The 26,185-nt window shown below is 54.6% G+C and overlaps 1 protein-coding gene across 1 annotated transcript in view; it reads right to left on the bottom strand.

The window, feature by feature from the left end:
* LOC139412270 (asc-type amino acid transporter 1-like) overlaps positions 1 to 26,185 on the bottom strand; it is an 88,318-nt gene that overhangs the window by 7,795 nt on the left and 54,338 nt on the right. Inside the window, exon 8 of the mRNA XM_071159111.1 lies at positions 1,226 to 1,322. Coding sequence (XP_071015212.1) covers positions 1,226 to 1,322 — 97 coding nt within the window. The remainder of the gene's footprint in view (positions 1 to 1,225; positions 1,323 to 26,185) is intronic.

Below are 26,185 nucleotides of genomic sequence, written 5' to 3'. Positions count from 1 at the left end.
GAGCACAATAACTTACATAGACTAGCAGAGTGGGAATAGGAGCACAATAACTTACACAGACTAGCAGAGTGGGAATAGGAGCACAATAACTTACACAGACTAGCAGAGTGGGAATAGGGGCACAATAACTTACACAGACTAGCAGAGTGGGAATAGGAGCACAATAACTTACACAGACTAGCAGAGTGGGAATAGGAGCACAATAACTTACACAGACTAGCAGAGCGGGAATAGGGTCACAATAATTTACATAGACTAGCAGAGTGGGAATAGGGGCACAATAACTTACACAGACTAGCAGAGTGGGAATAGGAGCACAATAACTTACACAGACTAGCAGAGTGGGAATAGGGGCACAATAACTTACACAGACTAGCAGAGTGGGAATAGGAGCACAATAACTTACACAGACTAGCAGAGTGGGAATAGGGGCACAATAATTTACACAGACTAGCAGAGTGGGAATAGGAGCACAATAACTTACACAGACTAGCAGAGTGGGAATAGGGGCACAATAATTTACACAGACTAGCAGAGTGGGAATAGGGGCACAGTAACTTACACAGACTAGCAGAGTGGGAATAGGGGCACAGTAACTTACACAGACTAGCAGAGTGGGAATAGGGGCACAGTAACTTACACAGACTAGCAGAGTGGGAATAGGAGCACAATAACTTACACAGACTAGCAGAGTGGGAATAGGGGCACAGTAACTTACACAGACTAGCAGAGTGGGAATAGGGGCACAGTAACTTACACAGACTAGCAGAGTGGGAATAGGGGCACAATAATTTACACAGACTAGCAGAGTGGGAATAGGGGCACAGTAACTTACACAGACTAGCAGAGTGGGAATAGGGGCACAGTAACTTACACAGACTAGCAGAGTGGGAATAGGAGCACAATAACTTACACAGACTAGCAGAGTGGGAATAGGGGAACAGTAATTTACACAGACTAGCAGAGTGGGAATAGGGGCACAGTAACTTACACAGACTAGCAGAGTGGGAATAGGGGCACAGTAACTTACACAGACTAGCAGAGTGGGAATAGGGGCACAATAACTTCCACAGACTAGCAGAGTGGGAATAGGGGCACAGTAACTTACACAGACTAGCAGAGTGGGAATAGGAGCACAATAACTTACACAGACTAGCAGAGTGGGAATAGGGGCACAGTAACTTACACAGACTAGCAGAGTGGGAATAGGGGCACAGTAACTTACACAGACTAGCAGAGCGGGAATAGGGGTGCAGTTTTTCAGGTGGATCATGGCCAACAGGTAAGGCAGGTGACCCTCTCTGGCTCCAGAGAAACACAACCTGGGGAGAAAAAGGACCACAGCGTTTGGTGTCTATGGAGTTGGAGAGTGATGCCAGCAACACCAGGGTTATGGGTTGGAGAGTGATGCCAGCAACACCAGGGTTATGGGTTGGAGAGTGATGCCAGGAACAACAGAGTTGGAGAGTGATGCCAGCAACAACAGAGTTGGAGAGTGATGCCAGCAACACCAGGGTTGGAGAGTGATGCCAGCAACAACAGGGTTGGAGTGTGATGCCAGCAACAACAGGGTTGGAGAGTGATGCCAGCAACAACAGGGTTGGAGAGTGATGCCAGCAACAACAGAGTTGGAGAGTGATGCCAGCAACAACAGAGTTGGAGAGTGATGCCAGCAACACCAGGGTTGGAGAGTGATGCCAGCAACAACAGGGTTGGAGTGTGATGCCAGCAACAACAGGGTTGGAGAGTGATGCCAGCAACACCAGGGTTGGAGAGTGATGCCAGCAACAACAGGGTTGGAGAGTGATGCCAGCAACACCAGGGTTGGAGAGTGATGCCAGCAACACCAGGGTTGGAGAGTGATGCCAGCAACACCAGGGTTGGAGAGTGATGCCAGCAACACCAGGGTTGGAGAGTGATGCCAGCAACAACAGGGTTGGAGAGTGATGCCAGCAACAACAGGGTTGGAGAGTGATGCCAGCAACACCAGGGTTGGAGAGTGATGCCAGCAACACCAGGGTTGGAGAGTGATGCCAGCAACACCAGGGTTGGAGAGTGATGCCAGCAACACCAGGGTTGGAGAGTGATGCCAGCAACACCAGGGTTGGAGAGTGATGCCAGCAACAACAGGGTTGGAGAGTGATGCCAGCAACAACAGGGTTGGAGAGTGATGCCAGCAACACCAGGGTTGGAGAGTGATGCCAGCAACAACAGGGTTGGAGAGTGATGCCAGCAACACCAGGGTTGGAGAGTGATGCCAGCAACACCAGGGTTGGAGAGTGATGCCAGCAACACCAGGGTTGGAGAGTGATGCCAGCAACACCAGGGTTGGAGAGTGATGCCAGCAACAACAGGGTTGGAGAGTGATGCCAGCAACACCAGGGTTGGAGAGTGATGCCAGCAACAACAGGGTTGGAGAGTGATGCCAGCAACACCAGGGTTGTGGGTTGGAGAGTGATGCCAGCAACACCAGGGTTGGAGAGTGATGCCAGCAACACCAGGGTTGGAGAGTGATGCCAGCAACAACAGGGTTGGAGAGTGATGCCAGCAACAACAGGGTTGGAGAGTGATGCCAGCAACACCAGGGTTGGAGAGTGATGCCAGCAACAACAGGGTTGGAGAGTGATGCCAGCAACACCAGGGTTGGAGAGTGATGCCAGCAACACCAGGGTTGGAGAGTGATGCCAGCAACACCAGGGTTGGAGAGTGATGCCAGCAACACCAGGGTTGGAGAGTGATGCCAGCAACAACAGGGTTGGAGAGTGATGCCAGCAACACCAGGGTTGTGGGTTGGAGAGTGATGCCAGCAACAACAGGGTTGGAGAGTGATGCCAGCAACAACAGGGTTGGAGAGTGATGCCAGCAACACCAGGGTTGTGGGTTGGAGAGTGATGCCAGCAACAACAGGGTTGTGGGTTGGAGAGTGATGCCAGCAACAACACTGGGGTTGTGGGTTGGAGAGTGATGCCAGCAACAACAGGGTTGTGGGTTGGAGAGTGATGCCAGCAACAACAGGGTTGTGGGTTGGAGAGTGATGCCAGCAACAACAGGGTTGTGGGTTGGAGAGTGATGCCAGCAACAACAGGGTTGTGGGTTGGAGAGTGATGCCAGCAACAACACTGGGGTTGTGGGTTGGAGAGTGATGCCAGCAACAACAGGGTTGGAGAGTGATGCCAGCAACAACAGGGTTGGAGAGTGATGCCAGCAACACCAGGGTTGTGGGTTGGAGAGTGATGCCAGCAACAACAGGGTTGGAGAGTGATGCCAGCAACACCGGGGTTGTGGGTTGGAGAGTGATGCCAGCAACAACAGGGTTGGAGAGTGATGCCAGCAACAACAGGGTTGGAAAGTGATGCCAGCAACACCGGGGTTGTGGGTTGGAGAGTGATGCCAGCAACAACAGGGTTGGAGAGTGATGCCAGCAACAACAGGGTTGGAGAGTGATGCCAGCAAAACCAGGGTTGTGGGTTGGAGAGTGATGCCAGCTACACCAGGGTTGTGGGTTGGCGAGTGATGCCAGCGACACCAGGGCTGTGGGTTGGAGAGTGATGCTAGGAACACCAGGGTTGTGGGTTGGAGAGTGATGCCATCAACACCAGGGTTGTGGGTTGGAGAGTGATGCCATCAACACCAGGGTTGTGGGTTGGAGAGTGATGCCAGCAACAACACCAGGGTTGTGGATTGGAGAGTGATGCCAACAACAACACCGGGGTTGTAGATGGACTGGATATTGTTTTGGGTTATAAATGAAGTGGACTGGATATTGCATTGGGTTACAGTGTCTGCGTTGTTCCATGTGTTTTAATCTATTCCAGAACTAGAGCATCAGCAAGTCCTTGATAAATTGAATCAGCTCTATTGGTTACAGGACAATAACAACCTCTCCTGGGGCGGTCCCCCGAGGAGATGTTGAGAACCACTGACTATACTGGGGCGGTACCCCGAGGAGAGGTTGAGAACCACTGACTATATTGAGGTGGTCCCCTGAGGAGAGGTTGAGAACCACTGACTATATTGGGGCGAGGAGAGGGTTGAGAACCGCTGACTATACTGGGGTGGTCCCCCGAGGAGAGGTTGAGAACCGCTGACTATATTGGGGCGGTACCCCGAGGAGAGGTTGAGAACCACTGACTATATTGAGGTGGTCCCCTGAGGAGAGGTTGAGAACCACTGACTATATTGGGGCGAGGAGAGGGTTGAGAACCGCTGACTATACTGGGGTGGTCCCCCGAGGAGAGGTTGAGAACCGCTGACTATATTGGGGCGGTACCCCGAGGAGAGGTTGAGAACCACTGACTATATTGAGGTGGTCCCCTGAGGAGAGGTTGAGAACCACTGACTATATTGGGGTGGTCCCTCGAGGAGAGGTTTAGAACCGCTGACTATATTGGGGCGAGGAGAGGTTGAGAACCACTGACTATATTGGGGCGGTCCCCCGAGGAGAGGTTGAAAACCTCTGACTATATTGAGGTGGTCCCCCGAGGAGAGGTTGAGAACCACTGACTATATTGAGGTGGTCCCCTGAGGAGAGGGTTGAGAACCGCTGACTATATTGGGGCGGTCCCCCGAGGAGAGGTTGAGAACCACTGACTATATTGGGGCGGTCCCCTGAGGAGAGGTTTAGAACCGCTGACTATATTGGGGCGGTCCCCTGAGGAGAGGTTTAGAACCGCTGACTATATTGGGGCGAGGAGAGGTTGAGAACCACTGACTATATTGGGGTGGTCCCCCGAGGAGAGGTTGAGAACCACTGACTATATTGGGGTGGTCCCCCGAGAAGAGGTTGAGAACCGCTGACTATATTGGGGTGGTCCCCCGAGGAAGAGGTTGAGAACCACTGACTATATTGGGGCGAGGAGAGGTTGAGAACCGCTGACTATATTGGGGCGAGGAGAGGTTGAGAACCACTGACTATATTGAGGTGGTCCCCTGAGGAGAGGTTGAGAACCGCTGACTATATTGGGGTGGTCCCCCGAGGAGAGGTTGAGAACCACTGACTATATTGGGGCGAGGAGAGGTTGAGAACCGCTGACTATATTGAGGTGGTCCCCTGAGGAGAGGTTGAGAACCACTGACAATATTGGGGTGGTCCCCTGAGGAGAGGTTGAGAACCGCTGACTATATTGGGGCGGTCCCCTGAGGAGAGGTTGAGAACCGCTGACTATATTGGGGCGGTCCCCTGAGGAGAGGTTTAGAACCGCTGACTATATTGGGGCGGTCCCCTGAGGAGAGGTTTAGAACCGCTGACTATATTGGGGCGAGGAGAGGTTGAGAACCACTTACTATATTGGGGCGGTCCCCCGAGGAGAGGTTGAAAACCTCTGACTATATTGGGGTGGTCCCCCGAGGAGAGGTTGAGAACAACTGACTATATTGGGGTGGTCCCCCGAGAAGAGGTTGAGAACCGCTGACTATATTGGGGTGGTCCCCCGAGGAAGAGGTTGAGAACCACTGACTATATTGGGGCGAGGAGAGGTTGAGAACCACTGACTATATTGGGGCGGTCCCCCGAGGAGAGGTTGAGAACCGCTGACTATATTGGGGTGGTCCCCTGAGGAGAGGTTGAGAACCACTGACTATATTGAGGTGGTCCCCCGAGGAGAGGTTGAGAACCGCTGACTATATTGGGGCGGTCCCCCGAGGAGAGGGTTGAGAACCACTGACTATATTGAGGTGGTCCCCCGAGGAAGAGGTTGAGAACCACTGACTATATTGGGGCGAGGAGAGGGTTGAGAACCGCTGACTATACTGGGGTGGTCCCCCGAGGAGAGGTTGAGAACCGCTGACTATATTGGGGCGGTACCCCGAGGAGAGGTTGAGAACCACTGACTATATTGAGGTGGTCCCCTGAGGAGAGGTTGAGAACCACTGACTATATTGGGGCGAGGAGAGGTTGAGAACCACTGACTATATTGGGGTGGTCCCCCGAGGAGAGGTTGAGAACCACTGACTATATTGGGGTGGTCCCCCGAGAAGAGGTTGAGAACCGCTGACTATATTGGGGTGGTCCCCCGAGGAAGAGGTTGAGAACCACTGACTATATTGGGGCGAGGAGAGGTTGAGAACCGCTGACTATATTGGGGCGAGGAGAGGTTGAGAACCACTGACTATATTGAGGTGGTCCCCTGAGGAGAGGTTGAGAACCGCTGACTATATTGGGGTGGTCCCCCGAGGAGAGGTTGAGAACCACTGACTATATTGGGGCGAGGAGAGGTTGAGAACCGCTGACTATATTGAGGTGGTCCCCTGAGGAGAGGTTGAGAACCACTGACAATATTGGGGTGGTCCCCTGAGGAGAGGTTGAGAACCGCTGACTATATTGGGGCGGTCCCCTGAGGAGAGGTTGAGAACCGCTGACTATATTGGGGCGGTCCCCTGAGGAGAGGTTTAGAACCGCTGACTATATTGGGGCGGTCCCCTGAGGAGAGGTTTAGAACCGCTGACTATATTGGGGCGAGGAGAGGTTGAGAACCACTTGCTATATTGGGGCGGTCCCCCGAGGAGAGGTTGAAAACCTCTGACTATATTGGGGTGGTCCCCCGAGGAGAGGTTGAGAACAACTGACTATATTGGGGTGGTCCCCCGAGAAGAGGTTGAGAACCGCTGACTATATTGGGGTGGTCCCCCGAGGAAGAGGTTGAGAACCACTGACTATATTGGGGCGAGGAGAGGTTGAGAACCACTGACTATATTGGGGCGGTCCCCCGAGGAGAGGTTGAGAACCGCTGACTATATTGGGGCGGTCCCCCGAGGAGAGGTTGAGAACCGCTGACTATATTGGGGCGGTCCCCTGAGGAGAGGTTGAGAACCGCTGACTATATTGAGGTGGTCCCCTGAGGAGAGGGTTGAGAACCGCTGACTATATTGGGGTGGTCCCCTGAGGAGAGGTTGAGAACCACTGACTATATTGAGGTGGTCCCCCGAGGAGAGGTTGAGAACCGCTGACTATATTGGGGCGGTCCCCCGAGGAGAGGGTTGAGAACCACTGACTATATTGAGGTGGTCCCCCGAGGAAGAGGTTGAGAACCACTGACTATATTGGGGCGAGGAGAGGGTTGAGAACCGCTGACTATACTGGGGTGGTCCCCCGAGGAGAGGTTGAGAACCGCTGACTATATTGGGGCGGTACCCCGAGGAGAGGTTGAGAACCACTGACTATATTGAGGTGGTCCCCTGAGGAGAGGTTGAGAACCACTGACTATATTGGGGTGGTCCCCCGAGGAGAGGTTGAGAACCACTGACTATATTGGGGTGGTCCCTCGAGGAGAGGTTTAGAACCGCTGACTATATTGGGGCGAGGAGAGGTTGAGAACCACTGACTATATTGGGGCGGTCCCCTGAGGAGAGGTTGAAAACCTCTGACTATATTGAGGTGGTCCCCCGAGGAGAGGTTGAGAACCACTGACTATATTGAGGTGGTCCCCTGAGGAGAGGGTTGAGAACCGCTGACTATATTGGGGCGGTCCCCCGAGGAGAGGTTGAGAACCACTGACTATATTGGGTCGGTCCCCTGAGGAGAGGTTTAGAACCGCTGACTATATTGGGGCGGTCCCCTGAGGAGAGGTTTAGAACCGCTGACTATATTGGGGCGAGGAGAGGTTGAGAACCACTGACTATATTGGGGCGGTCACCCGAGGAGAGGTTGAAAACCTCTGACTATATTGGGGTGGTCCCCCGAGGAGAGGTTGAGAACCACTGACTATATTGGGGTGGTCCCCCGAGAAGAGGTTGAGAACCGCTGGCTATATTGGGGTGGTCCCCCGAGGAAGAGGTTGAGAACCACTGACTATATTGGGGCGAGGAGAGGTTGAGAACCGCTGACTATATTGGGGCGAGGAGAGGTTGAGAACCACTGACTATATTGAGGTGGTCCCCTGAGGAGAGGTTGAGAACCGCTGACTATATTGGGGTGGTCCCCCGAGGAGAGGTTGAGAACCACTGACTATATTGGGGCGAGGAGAGGTTGAGAACCGCTGACTATATTGAGGTGGTCCCCTGAGGAGAGGTTGAGAACCACTGACAATATTGGGGTGGTCCCCTGAGGAGAGGTTGAGAACCGCTGACTATATTGGGGCGGTCCCCTGAGGAGAGGTTGAGAACCGCTGACTATATTGGGGCGGTCCCCTGAGGAGAGGTTTAGAACCGCTGACTATATTGGGGCGGTCCCCTGAGGAGAGGTTTAGAACCGCTGACTATATTGGGGCGAGGAGAGGTTGAGAACCACTTACTATATTGGGGCGGTCCCCCGAGGAGAGGTTGAAAACCTCTGACTATATTGGGGTGGTCCCCCGAGGAGAGGTTGAGAACCACTGACTATATTGGGGTGGTCCCCCGAGAAGAGGTTGAGAACCGCTGACTATATTGGGGTGGTCCCCCGAGGAAGAGGTTGAGAACCACTGACTATATTGGGGCGAGGAGAGGTTGAGAACCACTGACTATATTGGGGCGGTCCCCCGAGGAGAGGTTGAGAACCGCTGACTATATTGGGGCGGTCCCCCGAGGAGAGGTTGAGAACCGCTGACTATATTGGGGCGGTCCCCTGAGGAGAGGTTGAGAACCGCTGACTATATTGAGGTGGTCCCCTGAGGAGAGGGTTGAGAACCGCTGACTATATTGGGGTGGTCCCCTGAGGAGAGGTTGAGAACCACTGACTATATTGAGGTGGTCCCCCGAGGAGAGGTTGAGAACCGCTGACTATATTGGGGCGGTCCCCCGAGGAGAGGGTTGAGAACCACTGACTATATTGAGGTGGTCCCCCGAGGAAGAGGTTGAGAACCGCTGACTATATTGGGGCGAGGAGAGGTTGAGCACTGCTGACTATATTGGGGCGGTCCCCTGAGGAGAGGTTGAGAACCGCTGACTATATTGAGGTGGTCCCCTGAGGAGAGGGTTGAGAACCGCTGAGTATATTGGGGTGGTCCCCTGAGGAGAGGTTGAGAACCACTGACTATATTGAGGTGGTCCCCCGAGGAGAGGTTGAGAACCGCTGACTATATTGGGGTGGTCCCCCGAGGAGAGGTTGAGAACAGCTGACTATATTGAGGTGGTCCCCCGAGGAGAGGTTGAGAACCGCTGACTATATTGGGGCGGTACCCCGAGGAGAGGTTGAGGACCGCTGACTATATTGGGGCGGTACCCCGAGGAGAGGTTTAGAACCGCTGACTATACTGGGGCTTTACCTCGAGGAGAGGTTGAGAACCGCTGACTATATTGGGGCGGTACCCCGAGGAGAGGTTGAGGACCGCTGACTATATTGGGCCAAGGAGAGGTTGAGAACCGCTGACTATATTGGGGCGGTCCCCCGAGGAGAGGTTGAGAACCGCTGACTATATTGGGGCGAGGAGAGGGTTGAGAACCACTGACTATATTGGGGCGGTCCCCTGAGGAGAGGGTTGAGAACCGCTGACTATATTGGGGTGGTCCCCTGAGGAGAGGTTGAGAACCGCTGCCTTTATTGGGGCGGTCTCTCGAGGAGAGGTTGAGAACCGCTGACTATATTGGGGCGGTCCCCCGAGGAGAGGTTGAGAACCGTTGACTATATTGGGGCTGTCCCCCGAGGAGAGGTTGGGAACCACTGACTATATTGGGGAGAGGAGAGGTTGAGAACCGCTGACTTTATTGGGGTGGTCCCCTGAGGAGAGGTTGAGAACCGTTGAATATATTGGGGCGAGGAGGGGGTTGAGAACTGCTGACTATATTGAGGTGGTCCCCCGAGGAGAGGTTGAGAACCGCTGACTATATTGGGGCGTTCCCCTGAGGAGAGGTTGAGAACCGCTGACTATATTTTGGCGAGGAGAGGTTGAGAACCACTGACTATATTGGGGCGGTCACCCGAGGAGAGGTTGAAAACCTCTGACTATATTGGGGTGGTCCCCCGAGGAGAGGTTGAGAACCACTGACTATATTGGGGTGGTCCCCCGAGAAGAGGTTGAGAACCGCTGACTATATTGGGGTGGTCCCCCGAGGAAGAGGTTGAGAACCACTGACTATATTGGGGCGAGGAGAGGTTGAGAACCGCTGACTATATTGGGGCGAGGAGAGGTTGAGAACCACTGACTATATTGAGGTGGTCCCCTGAGGAGAGGTTGAGAACCGCTGACTATATTGGGGTGGTCCCCCGAGGAGAGGTTGAGAACCACTGACTATATTGGGGCGAGGAGAGGTTGAGAACCGCTGACTATATTGAGGTGGTCCCCTGAGGAGAGGTTGAGAACCACTGACAATATTGGGGTGGTCCCCTGAGGAGAGGTTGAGAACCGCTGACTATATTGGGGCGGTCCCCTGAGGAGAGGTTGAGAACCGCTGACTATATTGGGGCGGTCCCCTGAGGAGAGGTTTAGAACCGCTGACTATATTGGGGCGGTCCCCTGAGGAGAGGTTTAGAACCGCTGACTATATTGGGGCGAGGAGAGGTTGAGAACCACTTACTATATTGGGGCAGTCCCCCGAGGAGAGGTTGAAAACCTCTGACTATATTGGGGTGGTCCCCCGAGGAGAGGTTGAGAACCACTGACTATATTGGGGTGGTCCCCCGAGAAGAGGTTGAGAACCGCTGACTATATTGGGGTGGTCCCCCGAGGAAGAGGTTGAGAACCACTGACTATATTGGGGCGAGGAGAGGTTGAGAACCACTGACTATATTGGGGCGGTCCCCCGAGGAGAGGTTGAGAACCGCTGACTATATTGGGGCGGTCCCCCGAGGAGAGGTTGAGAACCGCTGACTATATTGGGGCGGTCCCCTGAGGAGAGGTTGAGAACCGCTGACTATATTGAGGTGGTCCCCTGAGGAGAGGGTTGAGAACCGCTGACTATATTGGGGTGGTCCCCTGAGGAGAGGTTGAGAACCACTGACTATATTGAGGTGGTCCCCCGAGGAGAGGTTGAGAACCGCTGACTATATTGGGGCGGTCCCCCGAGGAGAGGGTTGAGAACCACTGACTATATTGAGGTGGTCCCCCGAGGAAGAGGTTGAGAACCGCTGACTATATTGGGGCGAGGAGAGGTTGAGCACTGCTGACTATATTGGGGCGGTCCCCTGAGGAGAGGTTGAGAACCGCTGACTATATTGAGGTGGTCCCCTGAGGAGAGGGTTGAGAACCGCTGAGTATATTGGGGTGGTCCCCTGAGGAGAGGTTGAGAACCACTGACTATATTGAGGTGGTCCCCCGAGGAGAGGTTGAGAACCGCTGACTATATTGGGGTGGTCCCCCGAGGAGAGGTTGAGAACAGCTGACTATATTGAGGTGGTCCCCCGAGGAGAGGTTGAGAACCGCTGACTATATTGGGGCGGTACCCCGAGGAGAGGTTGAGGACCGCTGACTATATTGGGGCGGTACCCCGAGGAGAGGTTTAGAACCGCTGACTATACTGGGGCTTTACCTCGAGGAGAGGTTGAGAACCGCTGACTATATTGGGGCGGTACCCCGAGGAGAGGGTATTGAGAGTGATGCCAGCAACACCAGGGTTGGAGAGTGATGCCAGCAACACCAGGGTTGGAGAGTGATGCCAGCAACAACAGGGTTGGAGAGTGATGCCAGCAACAACAGGGTTGGAGAGTGATGCCAGCAACACCAGGGTTGGAGAGTGATGCCAGCAACACCAGGGTTGGAGAGTGATGCCAGCAACACCAGGGTTGGAGAGTGATGCCAGCAACACCAGGGTTGGAGAGTGATGCCAGCAACACCAGGGTTGGAGAGTGATGCCAGCAACAACAGGGTTGGAGAGTGATGCCAGCAACAACAGGGTTGGAGAGTGATGCCAGCAACACCAGGGTTTGAGAGTGATGCCAGCAACAACAGGGTTGGAGAGTGATGCCAGCAACACCAGGGTTGGAGAGTGATGCCAGCAACACCAGGGTTGGAGAGTGATGCCAGCAACACCAGGGTTGGAGAGTGATGCCAGCAACACCAGGGTTGGAGAGTGATGCCAGCAACAACAGGGTTGGAGAGTGATGCCAGCAACACCAGGGTTGGAGAGTGATGCCAGCAACAACAGGGTTGTAGAGTGATGACAGCAACACCAGGGTTGTGGGTTGGAGAGTGATGCCAGCAACACCAGGGTTGGAGAGTGATGCCAGCAACACCAGGGTTGGAGAGTGATGCCAGCAACAACAGGGTTGGAGAGTGATGCCAGCAACAACAGGGTTGGAGAGTGATGCCAGCAACACCAGGGTTGGAGAGTGATGCCAGCAACAACAGGGTTGGAGAGTGATGCCAGCAACACCAGGGTTGGAGAGTGATGCCAGCAACACCAGGGTTGGAGAGTGATGCCAGCAACACCAGGGTTGGAGAGTGATGCCAGCAACACCAGGGTTGGAGAGTGATGCCAGCAACAACAGGGTTGGAGAGTGATGCCAGCAACACCAGGGTTGTGGGTTGGAGAGTGATGCCAGCAACAACAGGTTTGGAGAGTGATGCCAGCAACAACAGGGTTGGAGAGTGATGCCAGCAACACCAGGGTTGTGGGTTGGAGAGTGATGCCAGCAACAACAGGGTTGTGGGTTGGAGAGTGATGCCAGCAACAACACTGGGGTTGTGGGTTGGAGAGTGATGCCAGCAACAACAGGGTTGTGGGTTGGAGAGTGATGCCAGCAACAACAGGGTTGTGGGTTGGAGAGTGATGCCAGCAACAACAGGGTTGTGGGTTGGAGAGTGATGCCAGCAACAACAGGGTTGTGGGTTGGAGAGTGATGCCAGCAACAACACTGGGGTTGTGGGTTGGAGAGTGATGCCAGCAACAACAGGGTTGGAGAGTGATGCCAGCAACAACAGGGTTGGAGAGTGATGCCAGCAACACCAGGGTTGTGGGTTGGAGAGTGATGCCAGCAACAACAGGGTTGGAGAGTGATGCCAGCAACACCGGGGTTGTGGGTTGGAGAGTGATGCCAGCAACAACAGGGTTGGAGAGTGATGCCAGCAACAACAGGGTTGGAAAGTGATGCCAGCAACACCGGGGTTGTGGGTTGGAGAGTGATGCCAGCAACAACAGGGTTGGAGAGTGATGCCAGCAACAACAGGGTTGGAGAGTGATGCCAGCAAAACCAGGGTTGTGGGTTGGAGAGTGATGCCAGCTACACCAGGGTTGTGGGTTGGCGAGTGATGCCAGCGACACCAGGGCTGTGGGTTGGAGAGTGATGCTAGGAACACCAGGGTTGTGGGTTGGAGAGTGATGCCATCAACACCAGGGTTGTGGGTTGGAGAGTGATGCCATCAACACCAGGGTTGTGGGTTGGAGAGTGATGCCAGCAACAACACCAGGGTTGTGGATTGGAGAGTGATGCCAACAACAACACCGGGGTTGTAGATGGACTGGATATTGTTTTGGGTTATAAATGAAGTGGACTGGATATTGCATTGGGTTACAGTGTCTGCGTTGTTCCATGTGTTTTAATCTATTCCAGAACTAGAGCATCAGCAAGTCCTTGATAAATTGAATCAGCTCTATTGGTTACAGGACAATAACAACCTCTCCTGGGGCGGTCCCCCGAGGAGATGTTGAGAACCACTGACTATACTGGGGCGGTACCCCGAGGAGAGGTTGAGAACCACTGACTATATTGAGGTGGTCCCCTGAGGAGAGGTTGAGAACCACTGACTATATTGGGGCGAGGAGAGGGTTGAGAACCGCTGACTATACTGGGGTGGTCCCCCGAGGAGAGGTTGAGAACCGCTGACTATATTGGGGCGGTACCCCGAGGAGAGGTTGAGAACCACTGACTATATTGAGGTGGTCCCCTGAGGAGAGGTTGAGAACCACTGACTATATTGGGGCGAGGAGAGGGTTGAGAACCGCTGACTATACTGGGGTGGTCCCCCGAGGAGAGGTTGAGAACCGCTGACTATATTGGGGCGGTACCCCGAGGAGAGGTTGAGAACCACTGACTATATTGAGGTGGTCCCCTGAGGAGAGGTTGAGAACCACTGACTATATTGGGGTGGTCCCTCGAGGAGAGGTTTAGAACCGCTGACTATATTGGGGCGAGGAGAGGTTGAGAACCACTGACTATATTGGGGCGGTCCCCCGAGGAGAGGTTGAAAACCTCTGACTATATTGAGGTGGTCCCCCGAGGAGAGGTTGAGAACCACTGACTATATTGAGGTGGTCCCCTGAGGAGAGGGTTGAGAACCGCTGACTATATTGGGGCGGTCCCCCGAGGAGAGGTTGAGAACCACTGACTATATTGGGGCGGTCCCCTGAGGAGAGGTTTAGAACCGCTGACTATATTGGGGCGGTCCCCTGAGGAGAGGTTTAGAACCGCTGACTATATTGGGGCGAGGAGAGGTTGAGAACCACTGACTATATTGGGGTGGTCCCCCGAGGAGAGGTTGAGAACCACTGACTATATTGGGGTGGTCCCCCGAGAAGAGGTTGAGAACCGCTGACTATATTGGGGTGGTCCCCCGAGGAAGAGGTTGAGAACCACTGACTATATTGGGGCGAGGAGAGGTTGAGAACCGCTGACTATATTGGGGCGAGGAGAGGTTGAGAACCACTGACTATATTGAGGTGGTCCCCTGAGGAGAGGTTGAGAACCGCTGACTATATTGGGGTGGTCCCCCGAGGAGAGGTTGAGAACCACTGACTATATTGGGGCGAGGAGAGGTTGAGAACCGCTGACTATATTGAGGTGGTCCCCTGAGGAGAGGTTGAGAACCACTGACAATATTGGGGTGGTCCCCTGAGGAGAGGTTGAGAACCGCTGACTATATTGGGGCGGTCCCCTGAGGAGAGGTTGAGAACCGCTGACTATATTGGGGCGGTCCCCTGAGGAGAGGTTTAGAACCGCTGACTATATTGGGGCGGTCCCCTGAGGAGAGGTTTAGAACCGCTGACTATATTGGGGCGAGGAGAGGTTGAGAACCACTTACTATATTGGGGCGGTCCCCCGAGGAGAGGTTGAAAACCTCTGACTATATTGGGGTGGTCCCCCGAGGAGAGGGTTGAGAACCGCTGACTATACTGGGGTGGTCCCCCGAGGAGAGGTTGAGAACCGCTGACTATATTGGGGCGGTACCCCGAGGAGAGGTTGAGAACCACTGACTATATTGAGGTGGTCCCCTGAGGAGAGGTTGAGAACCACTGACTATATTGGGGCGAGGAGAGGGTTGAGAACCGCTGACTATACTGGGGTGGTCCCCCGAGGAGAGGTTGAGAACCGCTGACTATATTGGGGCGGTACCCCGAGGAGAGGTTGAGAACCACTGACTATATTGAGGTGGTCCCCTGAGGAGAGGTTGAGAACCACTGACTATATTGGGGTGGTCCCTCGAGGAGAGGTTTAGAACCGCTGACTATATTGGGGCGAGGAGAGGTTGAGAACCACTGACTATATTGGGGCGGTCCCCCGAGGAGAGGTTGAAAACCTCTGACTATATTGAGGTGGTCCCCCGAGGAGAGGTTGAGAACCACTGACTATATTGAGGTGGTCCCCTGAGGAGAGGGTTGAGAACCGCTGACTATATTGGGGCGGTCCCCCGAGGAGAGGTTGAGAACCACTGACTATATTGGGGCGGTCCCCTGAGGAGAGGTTTAGAACCGCTGACTATATTGGGGCGGTCCCCTGAGGAGAGGTTTAGAACCGCTGACTATATTGGGGCGAGGAGAGGTTGAGAACCACTGACTATATTGGGGTGGTCCCCCGAGGAGAGGTTGAGAACCACTGACTATATTGGGGTGGTCCCCCGAGAAGAGGTTGAGAACCGCTGACTATATTGGGGTGGTCCCCCGAGGAAGAGGTTGAGAACCACTGACTATATTGGGGCGAGGAGAGGTTGAGAACCGCTGACTATATTGGGGCGAGGAGAGGTTGAGAACCACTGACTATATTGAGGTGGTCCCCTGAGGAGAGGTTGAGAACCGCTGACTATATTGGGGTGGTCCCCCGAGGAGAGGTTGAGAACCACTGACTATATTGGGGCGAGGAGAGGTTGAGAACCGCTGACTATATTGAGGTGGTCCCCTGAGGAGAGGTTGAGAACCACTGACAATATTGGGGTGGTCCCCTGAGGAGAGGTTGAGAACCGCTGACTATATTGGGGCGGTCCCCTGAGGAGAGGTTGAGAACCGCTGACTATATTGGGGCGGTCCCCTGAGGAGAGGTTTAGAACCGCTGACTATATTGGGGCGGTCCCCTGAGGAGAGGTTTAGAACCGCTGACTATATTGGGGCGAGGAGAGGTTGAGAACCACTTACTATATTGGGGCGGTCCCCCGAGGAGAGGTTGAAAACCTCTGACTATATTGGGGTGGTCCCCCGAGGAGAGGTTGAGAACAACTGACTATATTGGGGTGGTCCCCCGAGAAGAGGTTGAGAACCGCTGACTATATTGGGGTGGTCCCCCGAGGAAGAGGTTGAGAACCACTGACTATATTGGGGCGAGGAGAGGTTGAGAACCACTGACTATATTGGGGCGGTCCCCCGAGGAGAGGTTGAGAACCGCTGACTATATTGGGGTGGTCCCCTGAGGAGAGGTTGAGAACCACTGACTATATTGAGGTGGTCCCCCGAGGAGAGGTTGAGAACCGCTGACTATATTGGGGCGGTCCCCCGAGGAGAGGGTTGAGAACCACTGACTATATTGAGGTGGTCCCCCGAGGAAGAGGTTGAGAACCACTGACTATATTGGGGCGAGGAGAGGGTTGAGAACCGCTGACTATACTGGGGTGGTCCCCCGAGGAGAGGTTGAGAACCGCTGACTATATTGGGGCGGTACCCCGAGGAGAGGTTGAGAACCACTGACTATATTGAGGTGGTCCCCTGAGGAGAGGTTGAGAACCACTGACTATATTGGGGCGAGGAGAGGTTGAGAACCACTGACTATATTGGGGTGGTCCCCCGAGGAGAGGTTGAGAACCACTGACTATATTGGGGTGGTCCCCCGAGAAGAGGTTGAGAACCGCTGACTATATTGGGGTGGTCCCCCGAGGAAGAGGTTGAGAACCACTGACTATATTGGGGCGAGGAGAGGTTGAGAACCGCTGACTATATTGGGGCGAGGAGAGGTTGAGAACCACTGACTATATTGAGGTGGTCCCCTGAGGAGAGGTTGAGAACCGCTGACTATATTGGGGTGGTCCCCCGAGGAGAGGTTGAGAACCACTGACTATATTGGGGCGAGGAGAGGTTGAGAACCGCTGACTATATTGAGGTGGTCCCCTGAGGAGAGGTTGAGAACCACTGACAATATTGGGGTGGTCCCCTGAGGAGAGGTTGAGAACCGCTGACTATATTGGGGCGGTCCCCTGAGGAGAGGTTGAGAACCGCTGACTATATTGGGGCGGTCCCCTGAGGAGAGGTTTAGAACCGCTGACTATATTGGGGCGGTCCCCTGAGGAGAGGTTTAGAACCGCTGACTATATTGGGGCGAGGAGAGGTTGAGAACCACTTGCTATATTGGGGCGGTCCCCCGAGGAGAGGTTGAAAACCTCTGACTATATTGGGGTGGTCCCCCGAGGAGAGGTTGAGAACAACTGACTATATTGGGGTGGTCCCCCGAGAAGAGGTTGAGAACCGCTGACTATATTGGGGTGGTCCCCCGAGGAAGAGGTTGAGAACCACTGACTATATTGGGGCGAGGAGAGGTTGAGAACCACTGACTATATTGGGGCGGTCCCCCGAGGAGAGGTTGAGAACCGCTGACTATATTGGGGCGGTCCCCCGAGGAGAGGTTGAGAACCGCTGACTATATTGGGGCGGTCCCCTGAGGAGAGGTTGAGAACCGCTGACTATATTGAGGTGGTCCCCTGAGGAGAGGGTTGAGAACCGCTGACTATATTGGGGTGGTCCCCTGAGGAGAGGTTGAGAACCACTGACTATATTGAGGTGGTCCCCCGAGGAGAGGTTGAGAACCGCTGACTATATTGGGGCGGTCCCCCGAGGAGAGGGTTGAGAACCACTGACTATATTGAGGTGGTCCCACGAGGAAGAGGTTGAGAACCACTGACTATATTGGGGCGAGGAGAGGGTTGAGAACCGCTGACTATACTGGGGTGGTCCCCCGAGGAGAGGTTGAGAACCGCTGACTATATTGGGGCGGTACCCCGAGGAGAGGTTGAGAACCACTGACTATATTGAGGTGGTCCCCTGAGGAGAGGTTGAGAACCACTGACTATATTGGGGTGGTCCCCCGAGGAGAGGTTGAGAACCACTGACTATATTGGGGTGGTCCCTCGAGGAGAGGTTTAGAACCGCTGACTATATTGGGGCGAGGAGAGGTTGAGAACCACTGACTATATTGGGGCGGTCCCCCGAGGAGAGGTTGAAAACCTCTGACTATATTGAGGTGGTCCCCCGAGGAGAGGTTGAGAACCACTGACTATATTGAGGTGGTCCCCTGAGGAGAGGGTTGAGAACCGCTGACTATATTGGGGCGGTCCCCCGAGGAGAGGTTGAGAACCACTGACTATATTGGGTCGGTCCCCTGAGGAGAGGTTTAGAACCGCTGACTATATTGGGGCGGTCCCCTGAGGAGAGGTTTAGAACCGCTGACTATATTGGGGCGAGGAGAGGTTGAGAACCACTGACTATATTGGGGCGGTCACCCGAGGAGAGGTTGAAAACCTCTGACTATATTGGGGTGGTCCCCCGAGGAGAGGTTGAGAACCACTGACTATATTGGGGTGGTCCCCCGAGAAGAGGTTGAGAACCGCTGGCTATATTGGGGTGGTCCCCCGAGGAAGAGGTTGAGAACCACTGACTATATTGGGGCGAGGAGAGGTTGAGAACCGCTAACTATATTGGGGCGAGGAGAGGTTGAGAACCACTGACTATATTGAGGTGGTCCCCTGAGGAGAGGTTGAGAACCGCTGACTATATTGGGGTGGTCCCCCGAGGAGAGGTTGAGAACCACTGACTATATTGGGGCGAGGAGAGGTTGAGAACCGCTGACTATATTGAGGTGGTCCCCTGAGGAGAGGTTGAGAACCACTGACAATATTGGGGTGGTCCCCTGAGGAGAGGTTGAGAACCGCTGACTATATTGGGGCGGTCCCCTGAGGAGAGGTTGAGAACCGCTGACTATATTGGGGCGGTCCCCTGAGGAGAGGTTTAGAACCGCTGACTATATTGGGGCGGTCCCCTGAGGAGAGGTTTAGAACCGCTGACTATATTGGGGCGAGGAGAGGTTGAGAACCACTTACTATATTGGGGCGGTCCCCCGAGGAGAGGTTGAAAACCTCTGACTATATTGGGGTGGTCCCCCGAGGAGAGGTTGAGAACCACTGACTATATTGGGGTGGTCCCCCGAGAAGAGGTTGAGAACCGCTGACTATATTGGGGTGGTCCCCCGAGGAAGAGGTTGAGAACCACTGACTATATTGGGGCGAGGAGAGGTTGAGAACCACTGACTATATTGGGGCGGTCCCCCGAGGAGAGGTTGAGAACCGCTGACTATATTGGGGCGGTCCCCCGAGGAGAGGTTGAGAACCGCTGACTATATTGGGGCGGTCCCCTGAGGAGAGGTTGAGAACCGCTGACTATATTGAGGTGGTCCCCTGAGGAGAGGGTTGAGAACCGCTGACTATATTGGGGTGGTCCCCTGAGGAGAGGTTGAGAACCACTGACTATATTGAGGTGGTCCCCCGAGGAGAGGTTGAGAACCGCTGACTATATTGGGGCGGTCCCCCGAGGAGAGGGTTGAGAACCACTGACTATATTGAGGTGGTCCCCCGAGGAAGAGGTTGAGAACCGCTGACTATATTGGGGCGAGGAGAGGTTGAGCATTGCTGACTATATTGGGGCGGTCCCCTGAGGAGAGGTTGAGAACCGCTGACTATATTGGGGCGAGGAGAGGTTGAGCACTGCTGAGTATATTGGGGTGGTCCCCTGAGGAGAGGTTGAGAACCACTGACTATATTGAGGTGGTCCCCCGAGGAGAGGTTGAGAACCGCTGACTATATTGGGGTGGTCCCCCGAGGAGAGGTTGAGAACAGCTGACTATATTGAGGTGGTCCCCCGAGGAGAGGTTGAGAACCGCTGACTATATTGGGGCGGTACCCCGAGGAGAGGTTGAGGACCGCTGACTATATTGGGGCGGTACCCCGAGGAGAGGTTTAGAACCGCTGACTATACTGGGGCTTTACCTCGAGGAGAGGTTGAGAACCGCTGACTATATTGGGGCGGTACCCCGAGGAGAGGTTGAGGACCGCTGACTATATTGGGCCAAGGAGAGGTTGAGAACCGCTGACTATATTGGGGCGGTCCCCCGAGGAGAGGTTGAGAACCGCTGACTATATTGGGGCGAGGAGAGGGTTGAGAACCACTGACTATATTGGGGCGGTCCCCTGAGGAGAGGGTTGAGAACCGCTGACTATATTGGGGTGGTCCCCTGAGGAGAGGTTGAGAACCGCTGCCTTTATTGGGGCGGTCTCTCGAGGAGAGGTTGAGAACCGCTGACTATATTGGGGCGGTCCCCCGAGGAGAGGTTGAGAACCGTTGACTATATTGGGGCTGTCCCCCGAGGAGAGGTTGAGAACCACTGACTATATTGGGGAGAGGAGAGGTTGAGAACCGCTGACTTTATTGGGGTGGTCCCCTGAGGAGAGGTTGAGAACCGTTGAATATATTGGGGCGAGGAGGGGGTTGAGAACTGCTGACTATATTGAGGTGGTCCCCCGAGGAGAGGTTGAGAACCGCTGACTATATTGGGGCGTTCCCCTGAGGAGAGGTTGAGAACCGCTGACTATATTGGGGCGAGGAGAGGTTGAGAACCACTGACTATATTGGGGCGGTCACCCGAGGAGAGGTTGAAAACCTCTGACTATATTGGGGTGGTCCCCCGAGGAGAGGTTGAGAACCACTGACTATATTGGGGTGGTCCCCCGAGAAGAGGTTGAGAACCGCTGACTATATTGGGGTGGTCCCCCGAGGAAGAGGTTGAGAACCACTGACTATATTGGGGCGAGGAGAGGTTGAGAACCGCTGACTATATTGGGGCGAGGAGAGGTTGAGAACCACTGACTATATTGAGGTGGTCCCCTGAGGAGAGGTTGAGAACCGCTGACTATATTGGGGTGGTCCCCCGAGGAGAGGTTGAGAACCACTGACTATATTGGGGCGAGGAGAGGTTGAGAACCGCTGACTATATTGAGGTGGTCCCCTGAGGAGAGGTTGAGAACCACTGACAATATTGGGGTGGTCCCCTGAGGAGAGGTTGAGAACCGCTGACTATATTGGGGCGGTCCCCTGAGGAGAGGTTGAGAACCGCTGACTATATTGGGGCGGTCCCCTGAGGAGAGGTTTAGAACCGCTGACTATATTGGGGCGGTCCCCTGAGGAGAGGTTTAGAACCGCTGACTATATTGGGGCGAGGAGAGGTTGAGAACCACTTACTATATTGGGGCAGTCCCCCGAGGAGAGGTTGAAAACCTCTGACTATATTGGGGTGGTCCCCCGAGGAGAGGTTGAGAACCACTGACTATATTGGGGTGGTCCCCCGAGAAGAGGTTGAGAACCGCTGACTATATTGGGGTGGTCCCCCGAGGAAGAGGTTGAGAACCACTGACTATATTGGGGCGAGGAGAGGTTGAGAACCACTGACTATATTGGGGCGGTCCCCCGAGGAGAGGTTGAGAACCGCTGACTATATTGGGGCGGTCCCCCGAGGAGAGGTTGAGAACCGCTGACTATATTGGGGCGGTCCCCTGAGGAGAGGTTGAGAACCGCTGACTATATTGAGGTGGTCCCCTGAGGAGAGGGTTGAGAACCGCTGACTATATTGGGGTGGTCCCCTGAGGAGAGGTTGAGAACCACTGACTATATTGAGGTGGTCCCCCGAGGAGAGGTTGAGAACCGCTGACTATATTGGGGCGGTCTCCCGAGGAGAGGGTTGAGAACCACTGACTATATTGAGGTGGTCCCCCGAGGAAGAGGTTGAGAACCGCTGACTATATTGGGGCGAGGAGAGGTTGAGCACTGCTGACTATATTGGGGCGGTCCCCTGAGGAGAGGTTGAGAACCGCTGACTATATTGAGGTGGTCCCCTGAGGAGAGGGTTGAGAACCGCTGAGTATATTGGGGTGGTCCCCTGAGGAGAGGTTGAGAACCACTGACTATATTGAGGTGGTCCCCCGAGGAGAGGTTGAGAACCGCTGACTATATTGGGGTGGTCCCCCGAGGAGAGGTTGAGAACAGCTGACTATATTGAGGTGGTCCCCCGAGGAGAGGTTGAGAACCGCTGACTATATTGGGGCGGTACCCCGAGGAGAGGTTGAGGACCGCTGACTATATTGGGGCGGTACCCCGAGGAGAGGTTTAGAACCGCTGACTATACTGGGGCTTTACCTCGAGGAGAGGTTGAGAACCGCTGACTATATTGGGGCGGTACCCCGAGGAGAGGTTGAGGACCGCTGACTATATTGGGCCAAGGAGAGGTTGAGAACCGCTGACTATATTGGGGCGGTCCCCCGAGGAGAGGTTGAGAACCGCTGACTATATTGGGGCGAGGAGAGGGTTGAGAACCACTGACTATATTGGGGCGGTCCCCTGAGGAGAGGGTTGAGAACCGCTGACTATATTGGGGTGGTCCCCTGAGGAGAGGTTGAGAACCGCTGCCTTTATTGGGGCGGTCTCTCTAGGAGAGGTTGAGAACCGCTGACTATATTGGGGCGGTCCCCCGAGGAGAGGTTGAGAACCGTTGACTATATTGGGGCTGTCCCCCGAGGAGAGGTTGAGAACCACTGACTATATTGGGGAGAGGAGAGGTTGAGAACCGCTGACTTTATTGGGGTGGTCCCCTGAGGAGAGGTTGAGAACCGTTGAATATATTGGGGCGAGGAGGGGGTTGAGAACTGCTGACTATATTGAGGTGGTCCCCCGAGGAGAGGTTGAGAACCGCTGACTATATTGGGGCGTTCCCCTGAGGAGAGGTTGAGAACCGCTGACTATATTGGGGCGAGGAGAGGTTGAGAACCACTGACTATATTGGGGCGGTCACCCGAGGAGAGGTTGAAAACCTCTGACTATATTGGGGTGGTCCCCCGAGGAGAGGTTGAGAACCACTGACTATATTGGGGTGGTCCCCCGAGAAGAGGTTGAGAACCGCTGACTATATTGGGGTGGTCCCCCGAGGAAGAGGTTGAGAACCACTGACTATATTGGGGCGAGGAGAGGTTGAGAACCGCTGACTATATTGGGGCGAGGAGAGGTTGAGAACCACTGACTATATTGAGGTGGTCCCCTGAGGAGAGGTTGAGAACCGCTGACTATATTGGGGTGGTCCCCCGAGGAGAGGTTGAGAACCACTGACTATATTGGGGCGAGGAGAGGTTGAGGACCGCTGACTATATTGGGGCGGTACCCCGAGGAGAGGTTTAGAACCGCTGACTATACTGGGGCTTTACCTCGAGGAGAGGTTGAGAACCGCTGACTATATTGGGGCGGTACCCCGAGGAGAGGTTGAGGACCGCTGACTATATTGGGCCAAGGAGAGGTTGAGAACCGCTGACTATATTGGGGCGGTCCCCCGAGGAGAGGTTGAGAACCGCTGACTATATTGGGGCGAGGAGAGGGTTGAGAACCACTGACTATATTGGGGCGGTCCCCTGAGGAGAGGGTTGAGAACCGCTGACTATATTGGGGTGGTCCCCTGAGGAGAGGTTGAGAACCGCTGCCGTTATTGGGGCGGTCTCTCGAGGAGAGGTTGAGAACCGCTGACTATATTGGGGCGGTCCCCCGAGGAGAGGTTGAGAACCGTTGACTATATTGGGGCTGTCCCCCGAGGAGAGGTTGAGAACCACTGACTATATTGGGGAGAGGAGAGGTTGAGAACCGCTGACTTTATTGGGGTGGTCCCCTGAGGAGAGGTTGAGAACCGTTGAATATATTGGGGCGAGGAGGGGGTTGAGAACTGCTGACTATATTGAGGTGGTCCCCCGAGGAGAGGTTGAGAACCGCTGACTATATTGGGGCGTTCCCCTGAGGAGAGGTTGAGAACCGCTGACTATATTGGGGCGAGGAGAGGTTGAGAACCACTGACTATATTGAGGTGGTCCCCTGAGGAGAGGTTGAGAACCGCTGACTATATTGGGGTGGTCCCCCGAGGAGAGTGTTGAGAACCGCTGACTATATTGGGGCTGTCCCCCGAGGACAGGGTTGAGAACCGCTGACTATATTGGGGCGGTACCCCGAGGAGAGGTTGAGAACCGCTGACTATATTGGGGCGGTCCCCTGAGGAGAGGTTGAGAACCGCTGACTATATTGAGGTGGTCCCCCGAGGAGAGGTTGAGAACCGCTGACTATATTGGGGCTGTCCCCTGAGGAGAGGTTTAGAACCGATTACTATATTGGGGTGGTACACTGAGGAGAGGTTGAGAACCACTGACTATATTGGGGCGAGGAGAGGTTGAGAACCGCTGACTATATTTGGGGGGTCCCCCGAGGAGAGGTTGAGAACAACTGACTAAATTGGGGTGGTCCCCCGAGGAGAGGTTGAGAACCACTGACTATATTGGGGTGGTCCCCCGAGGAGAGGTTGAGAACCGCTGACTATATTGGGGTGGTACCCCGAAGGAGAGGTTGAGAACCGCTGACTATATTGGGGCGAGGAGAGTTTGAGAACCGCTGACTATATTGGGGTGGTCCCCTGAGGAGAGGGTTGAGAACCGCTGACTATATTGAGGTGGTCCCCTGAGGAGAGGGTTGAGAACCGCTGACTATATTGAGGTGGTCCCCTGAAGAGAGGTTGAGAACCACTGACTATATTGGGGTGGTCCCCTGAGGAGAGGTTGAGAACCGCTGACTATATTGGGGCGTTCCCCTGAGGAGAGGTTTAGAACCGATTACTATATTGGGGTGGTACCCTGAGGAGAGGTTGAGAACCACTGACTATATTGGGGTGGTACCCCGAGGAGAGTGTTGAGAACCGCTGATTATATTGGGGCGGTCCCCCGAGGAGAGGTTGAAAACCGCTGACTATATTGGGGTGGTCCCCCGAGGAGAGGTTTAGAACCGCTGACTATATTGGGGCGAGGAGAGGGTTGAGAACCGCTGACTATATTGGGGCGGTCCCCCGAGGAGAGGTTGAGAACCGCTGACTATATTGGGGTGGTCCCCCGAGGAGAGGTTGAGAACCACTGACTATATTGGGGTGGCCCCCCGAGGAGAGGTTGAGAACCACTGACTATATTGGGGCTGTCCCCTGAGGAGAGTTTGAGAACCGCTGACTATATTGGGTGAGGAGAGGTTGAGAACCGCTGACTATATTGGGGCGAGGAGAGGTTGAGAACAGCTGACTATATTGAGGTGGTCCCCCGAGGAGAGGTTCAGAACCGCTGACTATATTGGGGCGGTCCCCCGAGGAGAGGTTGAGAACTTCTGACTATATTGGGGCGAGGAGAGGTTGAGAACCACTGACTATATTGAGGTGGTCCCCCGAGGAGAGGTTGAGAACCGCTGACTATATTGGGGCGAGGAGAGGTTGAGAACCGCTGACTATATTGGGGGGGTCCCCCGAGGAGAGGTTGAGAACCACTGACTATATTGGGGTGGTCCCCCGAGGAGAGGTTGAGAACCACTGACTATATTGGGGTGGTCCCCTGAGGAGAGGTTGAGAACCGCTGACTATATTGGGGCGGTCCCCTGAGGAGAGGTTGAGAACCGCTGACTATATTGGGGTGGTACCCCGAGGAGAGGTTGAGAACCGCTGACTATATTGGGGCGAGGAGAGTATGAGAACCGCTGACTATATTGGGGTGGTCCCCTGAGGAGAGGGTTGAGAACCGCTGACTATATTGGGGTGGTCCCCTGAGGAGAGGGTTGAGAACCGCTGACTATATTGAGGTGGTCCCCTGAGGAGAGGGTTGAGAACCGCTGACTATATTGGGGTGGTCCCCTGAGGAGAGGGTTGAGAACCACTGACTATATTGGGGCGGTACCCCGAGGAGAGGTTGAGAACCACTGACTATATTGAGGTGGTCCCCTGAGGAGAGGTTGAGAACCACTGACTATATTGGGGCGGTACCCCGAGGAGAGGTTTAGAACCGCTGACTATATTGGGGCGGTACCCCGAGGAGAGGTTTAGAACCGCTGACTATATTGGGGTGGTCCCCCGAGGAGAGGTTGAGAACCGCTGACTATATTGGGGCGGTACCCCGAGGAGAGGTTTAGAACCGCTGACTATACTGGGGCTTTCCCTCGAGGAGAGGTTTAGAACCGCTGACTATATTGGGGCGGTCCCCCGAGGAGAGGTTGA

This window comes from Oncorhynchus clarkii, chromosome 6 (assembly GCF_045791955.1).
Source record: "Oncorhynchus clarkii lewisi isolate Uvic-CL-2024 chromosome 6, UVic_Ocla_1.0, whole genome shotgun sequence".
Lineage (NCBI taxonomy): Eukaryota > Metazoa > Chordata > Actinopteri > Salmoniformes > Salmonidae > Oncorhynchus > Oncorhynchus clarkii.
This window is presented reverse-complemented; position numbering and strand designations above follow the sequence as displayed.